Source organism: Bombina bombina, chromosome 2 (genome assembly GCF_027579735.1).
Source record: "Bombina bombina isolate aBomBom1 chromosome 2, aBomBom1.pri, whole genome shotgun sequence".
NCBI lineage: Eukaryota > Metazoa > Chordata > Amphibia > Anura > Bombinatoridae > Bombina > Bombina bombina.
In genome coordinates this window covers 248,420,610-248,441,018 of record NC_069500.1, presented here as the reverse complement: position 1 = coordinate 248,441,018, position 20,409 = coordinate 248,420,610, and the positions used below count along the sequence as shown (strand labels likewise).

The 20,409-nt window shown below is 40.0% G+C and overlaps 1 protein-coding gene across 1 annotated transcript in view; it reads left to right on the top strand.

Annotated features, from left to right (window-relative positions):
• The window catches only part of CHD1 (chromodomain helicase DNA binding protein 1), a gene marked incomplete in the record, with an annotated part of 628,386 nt that overhangs the window by 188,308 nt on the left and 419,669 nt on the right, over positions 1-20,409 (top strand). The window contains 2 exon segments of the mRNA XM_053701514.1: positions 2,470-2,648; positions 16,861-16,988. Coding sequence (XP_053557489.1) covers positions 2,470-2,648; positions 16,861-16,988 — 307 coding nt within the window.

Sequence of the window (20,409 nt, the reverse complement as noted above, 5' to 3'; positions counted from 1 at the left end):
GCGAGGGTTCTCAGATTCTGTTATTTATACTCTTGTTCAGGCCTGAAAGCCTGTAACCAGAAAAATTACCACATAATTTGGTATATCTGTTGGTGTGAATCTGCAGGATTCCCTTGGGACAAGGTTAAGATTCCTAAGAGTCTATCCTTCCTTCGAGAAGGATTGGAAAAAGGATTATCTGCAAGTTCCTTGATGGGACAGATTTCTGCCTTGTCTGTGTTACTTCACAAAAAGCTGGCAGCTGTGCCAGATGTTCTAGCCTTTGTTCAGGCTCTGGTTAGAATCAAGCCTGTTTACAAAATTTTGACTCCTCCTTGGAGTCTCAACCTAGTTCTTTCAGTTCTTCAGGGGGTTCCGTTTGAACCCTTACATTCCGTTGATATTAAGTTATTATCTTGGAAAGTTTTGTTTTTGGTTGCAATTTCTTCTGCTAGAAGAGGTTCAGAATTATCTGCTCTGCAGTGTTCTTCTCCTTATCTGGTGTTCCATGCAGATAAGGTGGTTTTGCGTACTAAACCTGGTTTTCTTCCAAAAGTTGTTTCTAACAAAAACATTAACCAGGAGATAGTTGTGCCTTCTTTGTGTCCTAATCCAGTTTCAAAGAAGGAACGTTTGTTGCACAACTTGGATGTAGTTCGTGCTCTCAAATTTTACTTAGCAGCTACTAAGGATTTCAGACAAACTTTGTCTTTGTTTGTTGTTTATTCTGGTAAACGGAGAGGTCAAAAAGCAACTTCTACCTCTCTCTCCTTCTGGATTAAAAGCATTATCCGATTGGCTTATGAGACTGCCGGACGGCAGCCTCCTGAAAGAATCACAGCTCACTCCACTAGGGCTGTGGCTTCCACATGGGCCTTCAAGAACGAGGCTTCTGTTGATCAGATATGTAAGGCAGCGACTTGGTCTTCACTGCACACTTTTTCTAAATTTTACAAATTTGATACTTTTGCTTCTTCTGAGGCTATTTTTGGGAGAAAGGTTTTGCAAGCCGTGGTGCCTTCCATTTAGGTGACCTGATTTGCTCCCTCCCTTCATCCGTGTCCTAAAGCTTTGGTATTGGTTCCCACAAGTAAGGATGACGCCGTGGACCGGACACACCTATGTTGGAGAAAACAGAATTTATGTTTACCTGATAAATTACTTTCTCCAACGGTGTGTCCGGTCCACGGCCCGCCCTGGTTTTTTTAATCAGGTCTGATAATTTATTTTCTTTAACTACAGTCACCACGGTAACATATGGTTTCTCCTATGCAAATATTCCTCCTTAACGTCGGTCGAATGACTGGGGTAGGCGGAGCCTAGGAGGGATCATGTGACCAGCTTTGCTGGGCTCTTTGCCATTTCCTGTTGGGGAAGAGAATATCCCACAAGTAAGGATGACGCCGTGGACCGGACACACCGTTGGAGAAAGTAATTTATCAGGTAAACATAAATTCTGTTTTTACATTTTTAAAGATCTTTACTTTTACAAATATTAATGGCTTCCACCGCCCATAAAAAATCCCAAATTTCAGATCCAACGACCAACATGTAGGGTCTGAGCCTGCACAGTTCATTGTTTATACAGTTCCACTACCCCTCTCCTTAGAAATGTAGGCTGCAGCGTTACAACAACCTTTCACTCAAAGGCTGATCCGGCTCTCTTTGCGTGTTCATGAGTAAATGCATTAGCAATGGTTGCTATTGCAACCATCGAAGAGTGCCGAGTATGCTAATAATATTCTGCATAAATTATATGGCAAATTTTATTACTTCAAATATATACTAGTTCTTGATTCATCGTAGTGACTGTACATAAAAACTGTATATAAAATAATTTTGAAACCTATCTAAACCAATGCATTTATTTTGTAATTTTGGAGTAATTATGTCTTTATTAGCCTTCCGGTAAAACAATGCCACTCTATTTTTTATGCATGTCATACCTTTTTGCATGATGACAATTAACTATACATCTGAAAATGCTTCACACTATAAAAAAAAATGCCCAACTTGACAAAGGGTTAAAATCAGATTGCCTACACTGACACGCTAGCAGAGCTGATCTAAACGTTGCTAAGGGATGCCAGTTCCTCTGCTAGCATGTCAGTTGGCATCCCCTCAGTTTCAGTGTCAGCGTGCAAGGCAATGCTGATTGTACATGAGAAAAGATTTCTGGGGCGTTTAGGAACACTTCCATGTGGGACTTTTACAATAATAAATGTAAGATTTCTATAATGAAATATGTTCGTTTTTAAGAAACAAAAAATATGAAATAATGTTAAATGCATCTTAAGGAATTTTATGATATACTGCATGAGGACGCTTTTTATGGACCTTAAAGATACTCTTTTTACACTGTTAGACTTTAGCTTATTTTTCTTTCTTTCATTCAGTTTTTTACATGCTGCCCATTTGCAATCAGTCTTATACATTTTTGCTTTGTTACTGAGATTTCTTGAACCTAAATGTTATGTTTTGACTTCACAGCTCATTCAAATCAAAAGTCTGCAGCAGGTTATCCAGATTATTTTTGCAAATGGCAGGGACTTCCATATTCAGAGTGCAGTTGGGAAGATGGTGCACTTATAGGTAAAAAGTTTCAGGCCCACATTGATGAATACTTTAGTCGAAATCAGTCCAAGACTATTCCTTTCAAGGAATGTAAGGTAAGTGGAAGTATGCCTTAATTTGTATTTTTATTGTACAATTGTTTTTGTTTTTTTCTTTAGACACTATCTTTTTAGGATTTAAACTTTAAAACTGCCTTTTTTCCCCACTGAAAGCAACAAACAGTAATATTAGTGCTGTTGGATAATAATGTGTCAGTCAGTTTGAGTCGCTATGCTCACAACAGAGACAATCCTAGCCTCTTGTGATATCAATACAGAAAAAAATAGCTGCGCTTACCAGTCCTGGGGGTCCATGTATAACGAGCAGCGTTTCTTTAGCGTGTCTCCGGCGTCAGCTCAATCAGCTGTTCACTACTTCAGGGAAAGGGAGCCCAGTAGAAACATCTCCATCCAGGGCGCAAAAATAATCCACAACACTGTCACAATCTTCCGGGCTTCACATACCATTCCACTCCAGGAATACAGTAAATGTAAAATGATTCTGCAGGGGTCACGTTATAAAACAAAAATATTTATTAGTTACTGAGACACTTTAAAAACAAAAATGAGCCTTAGTTCAAAACGGACATTCCAGGGTCACAGAACGACCACAGCAGACATGTTTCGTGTGGGTCTACCAGTGATCAAGTGTGGTAGACCCACACGAAACATGTCTCAGCTGTTGCCGTTCTGTGACCCTGGAATGTCCGTTTTGAGCTAAGGCTCATTTCTCTTAAGTGTGTTCAGACCACGGGTCATCCATTACTTATGGGATATATTCTCCTTCCCAACAGGAAGTTGCAAGAGGATCACCCAAGCAGAGCTGCTATATAGCTCCTCCCCTCACATGTCATACCCAGTCATTCTCTTGCAACCCTCAACAAAGAAGGAGGTCGCGAGAGGAGCTGGAGTTTTTACTTAATTATTCTTCAATCAAAAGTTTGTTATTTTAAATGGCACCGGAGTGTGCTGTTTTTCTATCTCAGGCAGTATTTGGAAGAAGAAACTGCCTGCGTTTTCTATGATCTTAGCAGGCGTAACTAAGATCCACTGGCTGTTCTCGACATTCTGAGGAGTGGGGTAACTTCAGAAAATGGGAATAGCATGCGGGGTCCTCCGCAAATGAGGTATGTGCAGTACTTGATTTTCTGGGAATGAAATTGACTAAGAAAATACTGCTGTTACCGTATGATGTAAGTACAGCCTTAAATGCAGTAGTAGCAACTGGTATCAGGCTGATAAATGTATGCACAGTCGAGTTATATTCTAGGGACTAGAATTTGACTGAGAAAATACTGTCAACACTGAAATAATACTTGGTACTGGTAGCAGGCTTAGTGATAGCTTTGCATGACATGTTGTTTTTTATTTAATAAAACGTTTACTGGCATGTTATTCGTTTTTGTGAGGTACTTTGGTGATAAATCTCTTTGGGCATGATTTTTTCCACATGGCTAACATATTTTTCTGCATGGAAACCGTTATATCAGGGCCCCCACTGTTGTGATTGGAGTGGGAGGGCCCTTGTTTTAGCGCCTTGTTGCGCAGTTAAAATTATTGCACAGTCTTTCTGCTTCTTCCTCCTTGATCCAGGACGTCTCTAGAGAGCTCAGGGGTCTGCAAATTTCATTTGTGAGGGAGGTAATCAGTCACAGCAGATCTGTGACAGTGTGCTGACTGTGATTAAAAGCGTTAAATCTTAATTGATATCTGTTTTATCCGTTTTTGGGTATTGAAGGGTTAATCATCCTTTTGCTAATGGGTGCAATCCTCTGCTAATAATACACTTCTTGTTAAGAATTGTTTAATTATATCTGTATTTTTGAAGCGCTGCAGCGTTTTTTATATTGCTTGTAAAACTTATTGAAAGTGATTTCCAAGCTTGTTAGTTTTCATTGCTAAGTCTGTTTTAAACATGTCTGATTCAGAGGAAACTGTTTGTTCATCATGTTCAAAAGCCAATGTGGAGCCCAATAGAACGATGTGTACCAATTGTATTGATATTGCTTTGAATAAAAGTCAGTCTGTACAGATAAAGAAGCTATCACCAGACAACGAGGGGGAAGTTATGCCGCCTAACTCTCCTCACGTGTCAGTACCTGCGTCTCCGGCTCGGGAGATGCGTAGGATTGAGACACCTAGTACATCTAGGCCCTTACAAATCACTTTACATGATATGGCTAATGTTATAAAAGAAGTATTATATAATATGCCCGAATTAAGGGGCAAACGCGATAGCTCTGGGTTAAGGACAGAGCGCGCTGATGACACGAGAGCCATGTCTGATACTGCGTCACAATTTGCAGAACATGAGGACGGTGAGCTTCATTCTGTCGGTGACGGTTCTGATCCGGGGAGACCGGATTCAGAAATTTCAAATTTTAAATTTAAGCTTGAGAACCTCCGTGTGTTACTAGGGGAGGTATTAGCGGCTCTGAATGATTGCGACACGGTGGCAATTCCAGAGAAATTGTGTAGGTTGGATAGATACTATGCGGTACCGGTGTGTACTGACGTTTCTTTCATGTAATTAGCAAGAGTCCATGAGCTAGTGACGTATGGGATATACATTCCTACCAGGAGGGGCAAAGTTTCCCAAACCTCAAAATGCCTACAAATACACCCCTCACCACACCCACAAATCAGTTTTACCAACTTTGCCTCCTATGGAGGTGGTGAAGTAAGTTTGTGCTAGATTCTACGTTGATATGCGCTCCGCAGCAGGTTGGAGCCTGGTTTTCCTCTCAGCGTGCAGTGAATGTCAGAGGGATGTGAGGAGAGTATTGCCTATTTTGAATGCAGTGATCTCCTTCTACGGGGTCTATTTCATAGGTTCTCTGTTATCGGTCGTAGAGATTCATCTCTTACCTCCCTTTTCAGATCGACGATATACTCTTTTATATATATATATATATATATATATATATATATATATATATATATATATATATATATATATATATATATATATATATATACCATTACCTCTGCTGATTTTCGTTTCAGTACTGGTTTGGCTTTCTACAAACATGTAGATGAGTGTCCTGGGGTAAGTAAGTCTTATTTTCTGTGACACTCTAAGCTATGGTTGGGCACTTTTTTAATAAAGTTCTAAATATATGTATTCAAACATTTATTTGCCTTGACTCAGGATGTTCAACATTCCTTATTTTCAGACAGTCAGTTTCATATTTGGGATAATGCACTTGAATCAATTATTTTTCTTACCTTAAAAATTTGACTTTTTTCCCTGTGGGCTGTTAGGCTCGCGGGGGCTGAAAATGCTTCATTTTATTGCGTCATTCTTGGCGCGGACTTTTTTGGCGCAAAAAATCTTCTCGTATGACGCCGGAAGTTGCGTCATTTTTTGACGTTCTTTTGCGCCAAAAATGTTGGCGTTCCGGACGTGGCGTCATTTTTTGCGCCAAAAGCATTTAGGCGCCAAATAATGTGGGCGTCTTATTTGGCGCTAAAAAAAATATGGGCGTCGCTTTTGTCTCCACATTATTTAAGTCTCATTTTTCTTTGCTTCTGGTTGCTAGAAGCTTGTTCCTTGGCATTTTTTCCCATTCCTGAAACTGTCATTTAAGGAATTTGTTCAATTTTGCTTTATATGTTGTTTTTTCTCTTACATATTGCAAGATGTCTCACGTTGCATCTGAGTCAGAAGATACTTCAGGAAAATCGCTGTCTGGTGCTGGAACTACCAAAGCTAAGTGTATCTGCTGTAAACTTTTGGTAGCTGTTCCTCCAGCTGTTGTTTGTATTAATTGTCATGACAAACTTGTTAATGCAGATAATATTTCCTTTAGTAATGTACCATTACCTGTTGCAGTTCCATCAACATCTAATGTTCAGAATGTTCCTGATAACATAAGAGATTTTGTTTCTGAATCCATCAAGAAGGCTATGTCTGTTATTCCTCCTTCTAGTAAACATAAAAAATCTTTTAAAACTTCTCTTTATACAGATGAATTTTTAAATGAACATCATCATTCTGATTCTAATGACTCTTCTGGTTCAGAGGATTCTGTCTCAGAGGTTGATGCTGATAAATCTTCATATTTATTTAAAATGGAATTTATTCGTTCTTTACTTAAAGGATTACTTTCTGTTATAAATTTTAAGCTAAACAACTAACATATTAAAGTTAATAAACATTAATTAAAACCTACTGACCTATATTTTCTCCAAAACAAAGTTTCATAACGTTCTAAAAGTTATATCTTTTATTCGCCGATGATGTCACGTTATCCTGCCCACTATTTTCAGCACTGCATGTTCAAAATACTTAAACCAATAACTTTGTGTTTAAAGCGCCATTTTGAAACCTAGGTTCTGTAAACGGATTGGTACAGAGCAAAGGATACCCACGGAGTGGGTTTGGAAAACAATTAAATTTGCAGACAAGATTTCTGATATACGGTAGAGATATGTTAATGAAATGCTATTGATAAAAAGCGTATTTGGGGTAGTTAGTAACAGGCATAGAAAATATTTACTTACAGTGGCCCTTTAAAGAAGTACTAATTGCTTTAGAAATTGAGGATTCTGGTCCTCTTGATACTAAATCTAAACGTTTAGATAAGGTCTTTAAATCTCCTGTGGTTATTCCAGAAGTTTTTCCTGTTCCTGGTGCTATTTCTGAAGTAATTTCCAGAGAATGGAATAATTTGGGTAATTCATTTACTCCTTCTAAACGTTTTAAGCAATTATAACCTGTGCCGTCTGACAGATTAGAATTTTGGGACAAAATCCCTTAAGTTGATGGGGCTATTTCTACCCTTGCCCTATTCCTACGTCAGATGGTACTTCCTTTAACCCCTTAAGGACCAGCGACGTACCCTGCCTTTTTTGGGGACTTGATTGTTTTATAGCGCGGTCTTGCCACCAGCGTTGTGACTGCTCTATTCCACAAAGCCTTCTGGAGGGAGGGCATTAATAGCGTGTTCTTGCTAGACTTGTGCTATTATGTCCTGAAAAAACCCTTAACGACCAGTGACATACAGGGTACATTGTGGTCATTAAGGGGTTAAGGATCCTTTAGATAGGAAAATTGAATCCTTTCTAAGAAAAGCTTATCTGTGTTCAGGTAATCTTCTTAGACCTGCTATATCATTGGCTGATGTTGCTGCAGCTTCAACTTTTTGGTTGGAAACTTTAGCGCAACAAGTAACAGATCATGATTCTCATAATATTATTATTCTTCTTCAACATGCTAATAATTTTATCTGTGATGCCATTTTTGATATTATCAGAGTTGATGTCAGGTTTATGTCTCTAGCTATTTTAGCTAGAAGAGCTTTATGGCTTAAAACTTGGAATGCTGATATGTCTTCTAAATCGACTCTACTTTCCATTTCTTTCCAAGGTAACAAATTATTTGGTTCTCAGTTGGATTCTATTATCTCAACTGTTACTGGTGGGAAAGGAACTTTTTTACCACAGGATAAAAAATCTAAGGGTAAAAACAGGGCTAATCGTTTTCGTTCCTTTCGTTTCAACAAAGAACAAAAGCCTGATCCTTTATCCTCAGGAGCAGTTTCAGATTGGAAACCATCTCCAGTCTGGAATAAATCCAAGCCTTCTAGAAAAGCAAAGCCTGCTTCTAAGTCCACATGAAGGTGCGGCCCTCATTCCAGCTCAGCTGGTAGGGGGCAGGTTACGTTTTTTCAAAGAAATTTGGATCAAATCTGTTCACAATCTTTGGATTCAGAACATTGTTTCAGAAGGGTACAGAATTGGTTTCAAGATAAGACCTCCTGCAAAGAGATTTTTTCTTTCCCGTGTCCCAGTAAATCCAGTGAAAGCTCAAGCATTTCTGAAATGTGTTTCAGATCTAGAGTTGGCTGGAGTAATTATGCCAGTTCCAGTTCTGGAACAGGGGCTGGGGTTTTATTCGAATCTCTTCATTGTACCAAAGAAGGAGAATTCCTTCAGACCAGTTCTGGATCTAAAAATATTGAATCGTTATGTAAGGATACCAACGTTCAAAATGGTAACTGTAAGGACTATCTTGCCTTTTGTTCAACAAGGGCATTATATGTCCACAATAGATTTTCAGGATGCATATCTGCATATTCCGATTCATCCAGATCATTATCAGTTCCTGAGATTCTCTTTTCTGGACAAGCATTACCAGTTTGTGGCTCTGCCGTTTGGCCTAGCTACAGCTCCAAGAATTTTTACAAAGGTTCTCGGTGCCCTTCTGTCTGTAATCAGAGAACAGGGTATTGTGGTATTTCCTTATTTGGACGATATCTTGGTACTTGCTCAGTCTTTACATTTAGCAGAATCTCATACGAATCGACTTGTGTTGTTTCTTCAAGATCATGGTTGGAGGATCAATTCACTAAAAAGTTCATTGACTCCTCAGACAAGGGTAACCTTTCTGGGTGTCCATGACTCTGTCTTTAACAGACAAGAGACGTCTAAAATTGATTTCAGCTTGTCGAAACCTTCAGTCACAATCATTCCCTTCGGTAGCCTTATGCATGGAAATTCTAGGTCTTATGACTGCTGCATCGGACGCGATCCCCTTTGCTCGTTTTCACATGCGACCTCTTCAGCTCTGTATGCTGAATCAATGGTGCAGGGATTACACAAAGATATCTCAATTAATATCTTTAAAACCGATTGTACGACACTCTCTAACGTGGTGGACAGATCACCATCGTTTAATTCAGGGGGCTTCTTTTGTTCTTCCGACCTGGACTGTAATTTCAACAGATGCAAGTCTTACAGGTTGGGGAGCTGTGTGGGGATCTCTGACGGCACAAGGAGTTTGGGAATCTCAGGAGGTGAGATTACAGATCAATATTTTGGAACTCCGTGCAATTTTCAGAGCTCTTCAGTCTTGGCCTCTTCTGAAGAGAGAATCGTTCATTTGTTTTCAGACAGACAATGTCACAACTGTGGCATACATCAATCATCAAGGAGGGACTCACAGTCCTCTGGCTATGAAAGAAGTATCTCGAATTCTGGTTTGGGCGGAATCCAGCTCCTGTCTAATCTCTGCGGTTCATATCCCAGGTATAGACAATTGGGAAGCGGATTATCTCAGTCGCCAAACGTTGCATCCGGGCGAATGGTCTCTTCACCCAGAGGTATTTCTTCAGATTGTTCAAATGTGGGAGCTTCCAGAAATAGATCTGATGGCGTCTCATCTAAACAAGAAACTTCCCAGGTATCTGTCCAGATCCCGGGATCCTCAGGCGGAAGCAGTGGATGCATTATCACTTCCTTGGAAGTATCATCCTGCCTATATCTTTCTGCCTCTAGTTCTTCTTCCAAGAGTAATCTCCAAGATTCTGAAGGAATGCTCGTTTGTTCTGCTGGTAGCTCCGGCATGGCCTCACAGGTTTTGGTATGCGGATCTTGTCCGGATGGCCTCTTGCCATCCGTGGACTCTTCCGCTAAGACCAGACCTTCTGTCGCAAGGTCCTTTTTTCCATCAGGATCTCAAATCCTTAAATTTAAAGGTATGGAGATTGAACGCTTGATTCTTGGTCAAAGAGGTTTCTCTGACTCTGTGATTAATACTATGTTACAGGCTCGTAAATCTGTATCTAGAGAGATATATTATAGAGTCTGGAAGACTTATATTTCTTGGTGTCTTTCTCATCATTTTTCTTGGCATTCTTTTAGAATTCCGAGAATTTTACAGTTTCTTCAGGATGGTTTAGATAAAGGTTTATCCGCAAGTTCTTTGAAAGGACAAATCTCTGCTCTTTCTGTTCTTTTTCACAGAAAGATTGCTAATCTTCCTGATATTCATTGTTTTGTACAAGCTTTTGTTCGTATAAAACCTGTCATTAAGTCAATTTCTCCTCCTTGGAGTTTGAATTTGGTTCTGGGGGCTCTTCAAGCTCCTCCTTTTGAACCCATGCATTCATTGGACATTAAATTACTTTCTTGGAAAGTTTTGTTCCTTTTGGCGATCTCTTCTGCCAGAAGAGTCTCTGAATTATCTGCTCTTTCTTGTGAGTCTCCTTTTCTGATTTTTCATCAGGATAAGGCGGTGTTGCGAACTTCTTTTGAATTTTTACCTAAGGTTGTGAATTCCAACAACATTAGTAGATAAATTGTGGTTCCCTCATTATGTCCTAATCCTAAGAATTCTAAGGAGAAATCGTTGCATTCTTTGGATGTTGTTAGAGCTTTGAAATATTATGTTGAAGCTACTAAGTCTTTCCGAAAGACTTCTAGTCTATTTGTTATCTTTTCCGGTTCTAGAAAAGGCCAGAAAGCTTCTGCCGTTTCTTTGGCATCTTGGTTGAAATCTTTAATTCATCATGCCTATGTCGAGTCGGGTAAGACTCCGCCTCAAAGGATTACAGCTCATTCTACTAGGTCAGTTTCTACTTCCTGGGCGTTAAGGAATGAAGCTTCGGTTGATCAGATTTGCAAAGCAGCAACTTGGTCCTCTTTGCATACTTTTACTAAATTCTACCATTTTGATGTATTTTCTTCTTCTGAAGCAGTTTTTGGTAGAAAAGTACTTCAGGCAGCAGTTTCAGTTTGAATCTTCTGTTTATGTTTTTAATTAAACTTTATTTTGGGTGTGGATTATTTTCAGCAGGAATTGGCTGTCTTTATTTTATCCCTCCCTCTCTAGTGACTCTTGCGTGGAAAGATCCACATCTTGGGTAGTCATTATCCCATACGTCACTAGCTCATGGACTCTTGCTAATTACATGAAAGAAAACATCATTTATGTAAGAACTTACCTGATAAATTCATTTCTTTCATATTAGCAAGAGTCCATGAGGCCCGCCCTTTTTTTGTGGTGGTTATGATTTTTTTGTATAAAGCACAATTATTCCAATTCCTTATTTTTTATGCTTTCGCACTTTTTTCTTATCACCCCACTTCTTGGCTATTTGTTAAACTGATTTGTGGGTGTGGTGAGGGGTGTATTTGTAGGCATTTTGAGGTTTGGGAAACTTTGCCCCTCCTGGTAGGAATGTATATCCCATACGTCACTAGCTCATGGACTCTTGCTAATATGAAAGAAATGAATTTATCAGGTAAGTTCTTACGTAAATTATGTTTTTTCCTATACCAAAAAGACTTACAGAAATTATAAGTAAGGAGTGGGATAGACCCGGTGTGCCTTTTTCCCCTCCCCCGATATTTAGAAAAATGTTCCCTATAGACGCCACCACACGAGACTTATGGCAAACGGTCCCTAAGGTGGAGGGAGCAGTTTCTACGTTAGCCACGCGTACCACTATCCCGGTGGAGGATAGCTGTGCTTTCTCAGATCCAATGGATAAAAAATTAGAGGGTTATCTTAAGAAAATGTTTGTTCAACAGGGTTTTATATTGCAGCCTCTTGCATGCATTGCGCCTGTCACGGCTGCAGCGGCATTCTGGTTTGAGTCTCTGGAAGAGGCGATTCGCACAGAGCCGTTGGATGAGGCCTTGAGCAAAGTTAGAACCCTTAAGCAAGCTAATGCGTTTGTTTCAGATGCCGTAGTACATCTAACCAAACTTACGGCTAAAAATTCCGGATTCGCCATACAAGCGCGCAGAGCGCTCTGGCTTAAATCCTGGTCAGCGGATGTAACTTCCAAGTCTAAACTACTTAACATTCCTTTCAAAGGGCAGACCTTATTCGGGCCCGGCTTGAAGGAAATTATTGCTGTTATTACGGGAGGTAAGGGCCACGCCCTTCCTCAGGACAGGGCCAAACCAAAGGCCAAACAGTCTAATTTTCGTGCCTTTCGTAACTTCAAGGCAGGAGCAGCATCGACTTCCTCCGCTCCAAAACAGGAAGGAACTACTGCTCGTTACAGACAAGGTTGGAAAGGCAACCAGTCATGGAACAAGGGCAAGCAGGCCAGAAAGCCTACTCCCGCCCCTAAGACAGCATGAAGTCAGGGCCCCCTATCCAGAGACGGATTTAGTGGGGGGCAGACTTTCTCTCTTTGCCCAGGCTTGGGCAAGAGATGTGCAGGATCCCTGGACGTTAAAGATTATATCTCAGGGATACCTTCTGGATTTCAAATCCTCTCCTCCACAAGGGAGGTTCCATCTTTCGAGGTTATCGACAAACCTAGTAAAGAGAGAGGCATTTCTACAATGTGTACAAGACCTCTTAATCATGGGGGTGATCCACTCAGTTCCGCGATCGGAACAGGGACAAGGATTTTACTCAAATCTATTTGTGGTTCCCAAAAAAGAGGGAACCTTCAGACCAATCTTGGCCTTAAAGATCTTAAACAAATTCCTAAGGGTACCATCGTTCAAGATGGAAACCATCCTACCCATGATCCAAGAGGGTCAATATATGACCACGGTGGACTTAAAGGATGCTTACCTTCATATACCGATTCACAAAGATCATTATCGGTACCTGAGGTTTGCCTTTCTAGACAGGCATTACCAGTTTGTGGCTCTTCCCTTCGGGTTAGCCACGGCCCCGAGAATTTTTACGAAGGTTCTGGGCTCACTTCTGGCGGTACTAAGACCACGAGGCATAGCGGTGGCTCCGTACCTAGACGACATTCTGATACAAGCGTCAAGTTTTCAGAATGCAAAGTCTCATACAGAGATAGTTCTAGCATTTCTGAGGTCACATGGGTGGAAAGTGAACGTGGAAAAGAGTTCTCTGTTACCACTCACAAGGGTTCCTTTTCTAGGGACTCTTATAGATTCTGTAGAGATGAAGATTTACCTGACGGAGTCCAGGTTATCAAAGATTCTCAATGCTTGCTGTGTCCTTCACTCCATTCCAAGCCCATCAGTAGCTCAGTGCATGGAGGTAATCGGCTTAATGGTCGCGGCAATGGACATAGTGCCATTTGCGCGCCTACATCTCAGACCGCTGCAACTATGCATGCTCAGTCAATGGAACGGGGATTACTCAGATCTGTCCCCTTTGTTAAATCTGGACCAGGAGACCAGAGATTCGCTTCTCTGGTGGTTGTCACCGGTTCATCTGTCCAAAGGAATGACCTTTCGCAGGCCAGATTGGACGATTGTAACAACGGATGCCAGCCTTCTAGGCTGGGGAGCAGTCTGGAATTCCCTGAAGGCTCAGGGATCGTGGACTCAGGAGGAGAAACTCCTCCCAATAAACATTCTAGAATTAAGAGCAATATTCAATGCTCTTCTGGCTTGGCCTCAGTTAGCAAAGCTGAGGTTCATCAGATTTCAGTCGGACAATATCACGACTGTGGCTTACATCAATCATCAAGGGGGAACCAGGAGTTCCCTAACGATGTTGGAAGTCTCGAAGATAATTCGCTGGGCAGAGTCTCACTCTTGCCACCTGTCAGCGATTCACATCCCAGGCGTAGAGAACTGGGAGGCGGATTTCCTAAGTCGCCAGACTTTTCATCCAGGAGAGTGGGAACTTCACCCGGAGGTATTTGCTCAACTGATTCGTCGTTGGGGCAAACCGGATCTGGATCTCATGGCATCTCGCCAGAACGCGAAGCTTCCTTGTTACGGATCCAGGTCCAGGGACCCGGGAGCGGTGCTGGTAGATACATTAGCAGCCCCTTGGGTTTTCAACATAGCTTATGTGTTTCCACCATTTCCGTTGCTACCTCGGCTGATTGCCAGGATCAAACAGGAGAGGGCATCGGTAATTCTAATAGCGCCTGCGTGGCCACGCAGGACCTGGTATGCAGACCTAGTGGACATGTCGTCCTGTCCACCAATGTCTCTTCCTCTGAGGCAGGACCTTCTAATTCAGGGTCCTTTCAACCATCCAAACCTAATTTCTCTGAGGCTAACTGCCTGGAAATTGAACGCTTGATTCTATCAAAGCGTGGGTTTTCGGATTCGGTTATTGATACATTAATACAGGCTCGGAAACCTGTGACAAGAAAAATTTACCATAAGATATGGCGTAAATATTTATATTGGTGCGAATCCAAGAGTTACTCATGGAGTAAGGTTAGGATTCCTAGGATATTAGCTTTTCTACAAGAGGGTTTAGAAAAGGGTTTATCCGCTAGTTCGCTAAAGGGACAGATTTCAGCTCTGTCTATTCTTTTACACAAACGTCTGGCAGAGCATCCAGACGTCCAGGCCTTTTGTCAGGCTTTGGCTAGAATTAAGCCTGTGTTTAAAGCTGTTGCTCCTCCGTGGAGCTTAAACTTGGTTCTTAAAGTTCTTCAGGGTGTTCCGTTTGAACCCCTTCATTCCGTTGATATTAAGCTTTTATCTTGGAAAGTTTTGTTTTTGATGGCTATTTCCTCGGCTCGAAGAGTCTCTGAGTTATCTGCCTTACATTGTGATTCTCCTTATCTGATCTTTCATTCAGACAAGGTAGTTCTGCGTACTAAACCTGGGTTTTTACCTAAGGTTGTTTCTAACAGGAATATCAATCAAGAGATTGTTGTTCCATCATTATGTCCTAATCCTTCTTCAAAGAAGGAACGTCTTTTGCATAATCTAGACGTGGTCCGTGCTCTGAAGTTCTACTTACAGGCAACTAAAGATTTTAGACAAACTTCTTCTCTGTTTGTCGTTTACTCTGGACAGAGGAGAGGTCAAAAGGCTTCGGCTACCTCTCTCTCTTTTTGGCTTCGTAGCATAATACGTTTAGCCTATGAGACTGCTGGACAGCAGCCTCCTGAAAGAATTACAGCTCATTCCACCAGAGCTGTGGCTTCCACCTGGGCCTTTAAGAATGAGGCCTCTGTTGAACAGATTTGCAAGGCTGCAACTTGGTCTTCACTTCATACTTTTTCCAAATTTTACAAATTTGACACTTTCGCTTCTTCGGAGGCTGGTTTTGGGAGAAAGGTTCTACAGGCAGTGGTTCCTTCTGTTTAATGTTCCTGCCTTGTCCCTCCCATCATCCGTGTACTTAGCTTTGGTATTGGTATCCCATAAGTAATGGATGACCCGTGGACTGAACACACTTAACAAGAGAAAACATAATTTATGCTTACCTGATAAATTTATTTCTCTTGTAGTGTGTTCAGTCCACGGCCCGCCCTGTCTTTTTCAGGCAGGTTCTAAATTTTAAAATTATATCTCCAGTCACCACTGCACCTTATAGTTTCTCCTTTCTCGTCTTGTTTCGGTCGAATGACTGGATATGACATGTGAGGGGAGGAGCTATATAGCAGCTCTGCTTGGGTGATCCTCTTGCAACTTCCTGTTGGGAAGGAGAATATATCCCATAAGTAATGGATGACCCGTGGACTGAACACACTACAAGAGAAATAAATTTATCAGGTAAGCATAAATTATGTTTTTTGTTTTTTAGTGTCTCAGTAACCAATAAATCTTTTTGTTTTATAATGTGACCCCTGCTGAATCATTTTACATTTACTGTATTCCTGGAGTGGAATGGTATGTGAAGCCCGGAAGATTGTGACAGTTTCCTCTTGTGATATCCCTTGTTCTTAATCTTGAAAACACTAATTCATGCACTATCAGATTACAAACATATCAGGTTACCAGTGTTTCTTTTATGAGCCTAAATTATTTTTACTTTTGAAAGAGTTGCAAATTAATTTAAAGGAAGATTATACACTCATTTTTTCTTTGCATAAATGTTTTGTAGATGATCTCTTTATATAGCCCATAAAGGTTTGTTTTTTTTTTTTAAAATAACATTGCTCTGATTTTCAGACTCCTAACCAAGCCCCAAAGTTTTAGGAGAATACAGTCATATTACCTACTCCAGCTTGCTCCTGTTTGTGTAAAGAGTCTTTTCATATGCAAAAGAAGGGGGGGGGGGTCTTATTTCCCACTTGCAGTGGGCTTTCCAACAACCTTTTCAACAGACCTAAACTGAGAGCTTTTAAGTAAGATTTGAAACCGTTTTATACTGGATTTTTATATCCGTATCTGTGCATCTTAATCTTTATGGTAATGTCTATTACATGCAGTTATATGAAAATGGGTGTATACTGTCCCTTTAACATTGATAGTGTGAATTGTTAATTTTACCACTACTGTTTTTGCCATTTGTTTTTAGTTTGTTTGCCCTCTTCCTGTGAAATATGTAAATATTGGAACAGTGGAGGCTTAAAGTCCATAGATAAAATATTGTTTATCCTGTGCACAGAGCAGTAACTTTTGCTACCAAAGTCCCTTCATGGGATAAAGCAACTAGAAATATGTATAGAAGAATTTTTCAATGCTTTCTTGTGACTTCGGTTTTAACTGTTTTAATTGTGTGTTAAAAATATTACAAAATATGTTAGCAATATAATTATTCTGGTGGCATTTTATTATCTATAGAACACTACCTTTTACATTGATTTAACAAAATTACATTTCTTATCCCTTGTAGGTTTTAAAGCAAAGACCAAGATTTGTAGCTCTGAAAAAACAGCCATCATACATTGGTGGGAATGACACTCTGGAACTGCGGGACTACCAATTAAATGGTTTAAACTGGCTTGCCCATTCTTGGTGCAAGTAAGAGACTTTTGTTTTTGCTTTAACATTTTCTTTATCTATTTAAGCCAGTTTTATTTCTCTATTTAAGCCAGTTTTCTTTCATGTAATTGGCAAGAGTCCATGAGCTAGTGATGTTTGGGAATGTACAATCCTACCTGGAGGGGTAAAGTTTCCCAATCCTTAAAATGCCTATAAATTCACTCCTCACCACACCCACAATTCAGTTTTACAAACTTTGCTTCCTATGGAGGTGGTGAAGTAAGTTTGTGCTTGATTTTTATAATTTCATCTGTGATAAGCACGTCTAAGCATTCTGAAACCCAATTTCCCCTGAGTACAGTGTTTGTCAGAGGGATGTGAAGAGAGTATCGCCTATTTGATTTTATGGTTTCTCGCGGGAAATCTTTTCAAGGGTTCTCTGTTATAGGTCGTAAGGATTCATCTCCTACCTCCCTTTTCAGATCGACGATATACTCTTATATACCATTACCTCTGCTGATAGCTTTCAGTACTGCTTTGGCTATCTGCTATATGTGGATGGGTGTCTTTCTGCAAGTATCATTATTTAAGACACACTCAGCTTTGGTTTGGCGCTTTATGTTTAAAGTTTTAAATATAAGCATTTTACTTATATTTGCCATGAGTCAGGTCTATGTGTGTTTCCCTTTGCAGTCTGGCAGTTTCGTTATGGGAATCATGTTTTAGGAAGTTTGTCTTACCTGGGATATAGTCTTTTTTTTCAATTTGACTTGTTCTTTCTTTGAAAAACTTGCGGGCAAATTAAGTTTGCGAGTGCACAAAATGCTGTTATTTATTGCGTCATTCTTGGCGAGAGAAATTGTGTTTATGACGCGAGTTGTGTCATTTCCGGATGTTTGTTGGCGCCAAAAAATGTCTCAACTTCCTTTTGCGTCGTGCGTCATACTTGGCACCAAATTTTTTTGTTTTATTTTAGTTTAGTTTTATTTTACCTCACCTCACTTCCTATATGCTCCTTGCCTTCTTTATGCTCAGAGGGCTATGCTATTTGCTTTTTTTTGCCAATTTCAGCATTTGCATTTTTTCCCATTCCTGAAACTGCTATATGTGGTAATAAGATATTTCTGTTTAAATGTTTTTTCTTTTTTACATTTTACAAGTTTCAATCTGATCCTGTTTCAGAAGCTGCTGTAGGAACCATGCTGCCTGAACACAGTTCTACCAAAACTAAGTGTATCTGTTGTAAACTAGTGGATAATATATCTCCAGCTGTAGTGTGTAACAGTTGTCATGATCTTTTGCATGCAGAAAAGGTTTCTATTAGTGTTGGACAGTATCTGTTGTTCCTTCAACATCTAAAGTACATGATATCCCTGTTGATATGAAAAATGATATTGCTGATGCGATACAGAAGGCTATGGCTTCTATACCGCCTTCAAATAAACGTAAAAGATCTTTTAAAAATACTGATGAAATTTGTATTGACCGGCAACATACTGATATATCCTCCTCTGATGAGGATCTCTCTGACTCCTACTTCAGACATTGACACTGATAAATCTTATCTTTTTAAGATTGAGTATATTCGTTCTTTGTTAAAAGAAGTGTTGATAACTTTGGATATTGAGGAGTTTGGTCCTCTTGATAATAAATCCATTAAACGTTTAAATTCTGTCTATAAACCTCCTGTGACTACTCCTGAGGTTTTTCCTATTCCTTATGGTATTTCTGATGTGATTGCTAAGGAATGGTCTAAGGCTGTTACTACTTTTGTTCCTTCTTCAAGGTTTAAAAAGTTGTATCCTTTGCCAGTGGCTAAATTAGAGTTTTGGGAAAAAGTCCCTAAGGTAGATGGGGCTATTTCTACTCTTGCTAATCAACTTTTTGGTTGGATAGCTTATGCCAAAAAAGATTCTGATTTGCATAGCATTTTTAGTTTGCTTCAACATGCTAATCATTTTATCTGTGTTGCTATTTTTTATATCATCAAGATTAATGTTAAATCTATGTCTTTGACTATTTTAGCTAGAAGAGCTTTATGACTCAAATCATGGAATGCCGACATGGTATCTAAATCTAGGTTACTATCTCTATCATAATAATTTGTTTGGTTCCCAGTTGGATTCTATTTTTTCCACTATTACTGGGGGGAAGGGAGTTTTTTTGCCTCAAGATAAAGTCTAATGGCAAATCTAAAGCTTCTAATCGGTTTTGTTCCTTTCGTCAGAATAGAGAAGCGAAAACCACTCCTTCCCCTAAGGACTCTGGCTCCAATTGGAAGCCATCCTCAAGTTGGAATGAAACCAAAGCCAGCCCCCAAGACTGCATGAAGGTGCGGCCCTCGATCCAGTATTGCTGGTGGGGGGCAGATTGAAATTATTTTAAGATGTTTGGACAGGTTACGTTCAGAATCATTGGATTCAGAATATTGTCTTAGGGGTATCGAATAGGTTTCAGAATAAGACCTCCTGTGAGATTTTTTTCTCTCTCTCGTTCCAACAAATCCTGTGAAAGCTCAGGCTTTTCTGAAGTTTCAGATCTAAAGCTTTCAGGAGTAATTGTACCAGTTCCAATTCTGGAACAGGGTCTGGGTTTTTATTCAAAACTATTCATTGTCTCGAAGAAGGAAAATTCATTTAGACTAGTTCTGGATCTGAAGTTTTTGAATCATTTTGTAAGGGTCCCAACTTTCAAGATGGTGACTATAAGGACTATTCTGCCTTTTGTTCAGCAAGGTCATTACATGTCCTCAATAGACTTACAGGATGCGTATCATCAGATTCCGTTTCATCCAGACCACTATCAGTTTCTGAGATTCTCTTTTCTAGACAAGCATTTGTTGCTCTTCCATTTGGCCTAGCAACAGCTCCAAGTGCCCTTCTATCTGTAATCAGAGAGCAGGGTATTGTGGTGTTTCCTTATTTGGCCGATATCTTAGTACTGGCTCAATCTTTTCATTTAGCAGACTCTCACATAAATTAACTTGTGTTGTTTCTTCAAAGACATGGTTGGAGGATCAATTTACTAGAGTTCCTTGATTCCTCAGACAAGGGTCACCTTTTTAGGTTTCCAGATAGATTCATTCTTTAACAGACAAGAGACAAATGAAATTGGTTTCTGCCTGTCGAAACCTTCCGTCTCAATCATTCCCTTTAGTGGCTATGTGCATGGAAGTTTTAGGTCTCGTGCATCGGGCGCAATCCCCTTTGCTCGTTTTCATATGAGACCTCTGCAGCTTTGCATGCTGAATCAATTGTGCAGGGATTATACTCTGATATCACAGTTGATATACTTAAATCCCAACATTCAACTCTTTTTGTCCTGGTGGTTGGACCATCATCGGATAATTCCAGGGGCCTATTTTGTTCATCCTTCATGGACTGTGATTTTCAACAGATGCAAGTCTCACAGGTTTGGTAGCTGGTTACCAATCAATATTTTAGAACTCAGTGCTATTTTC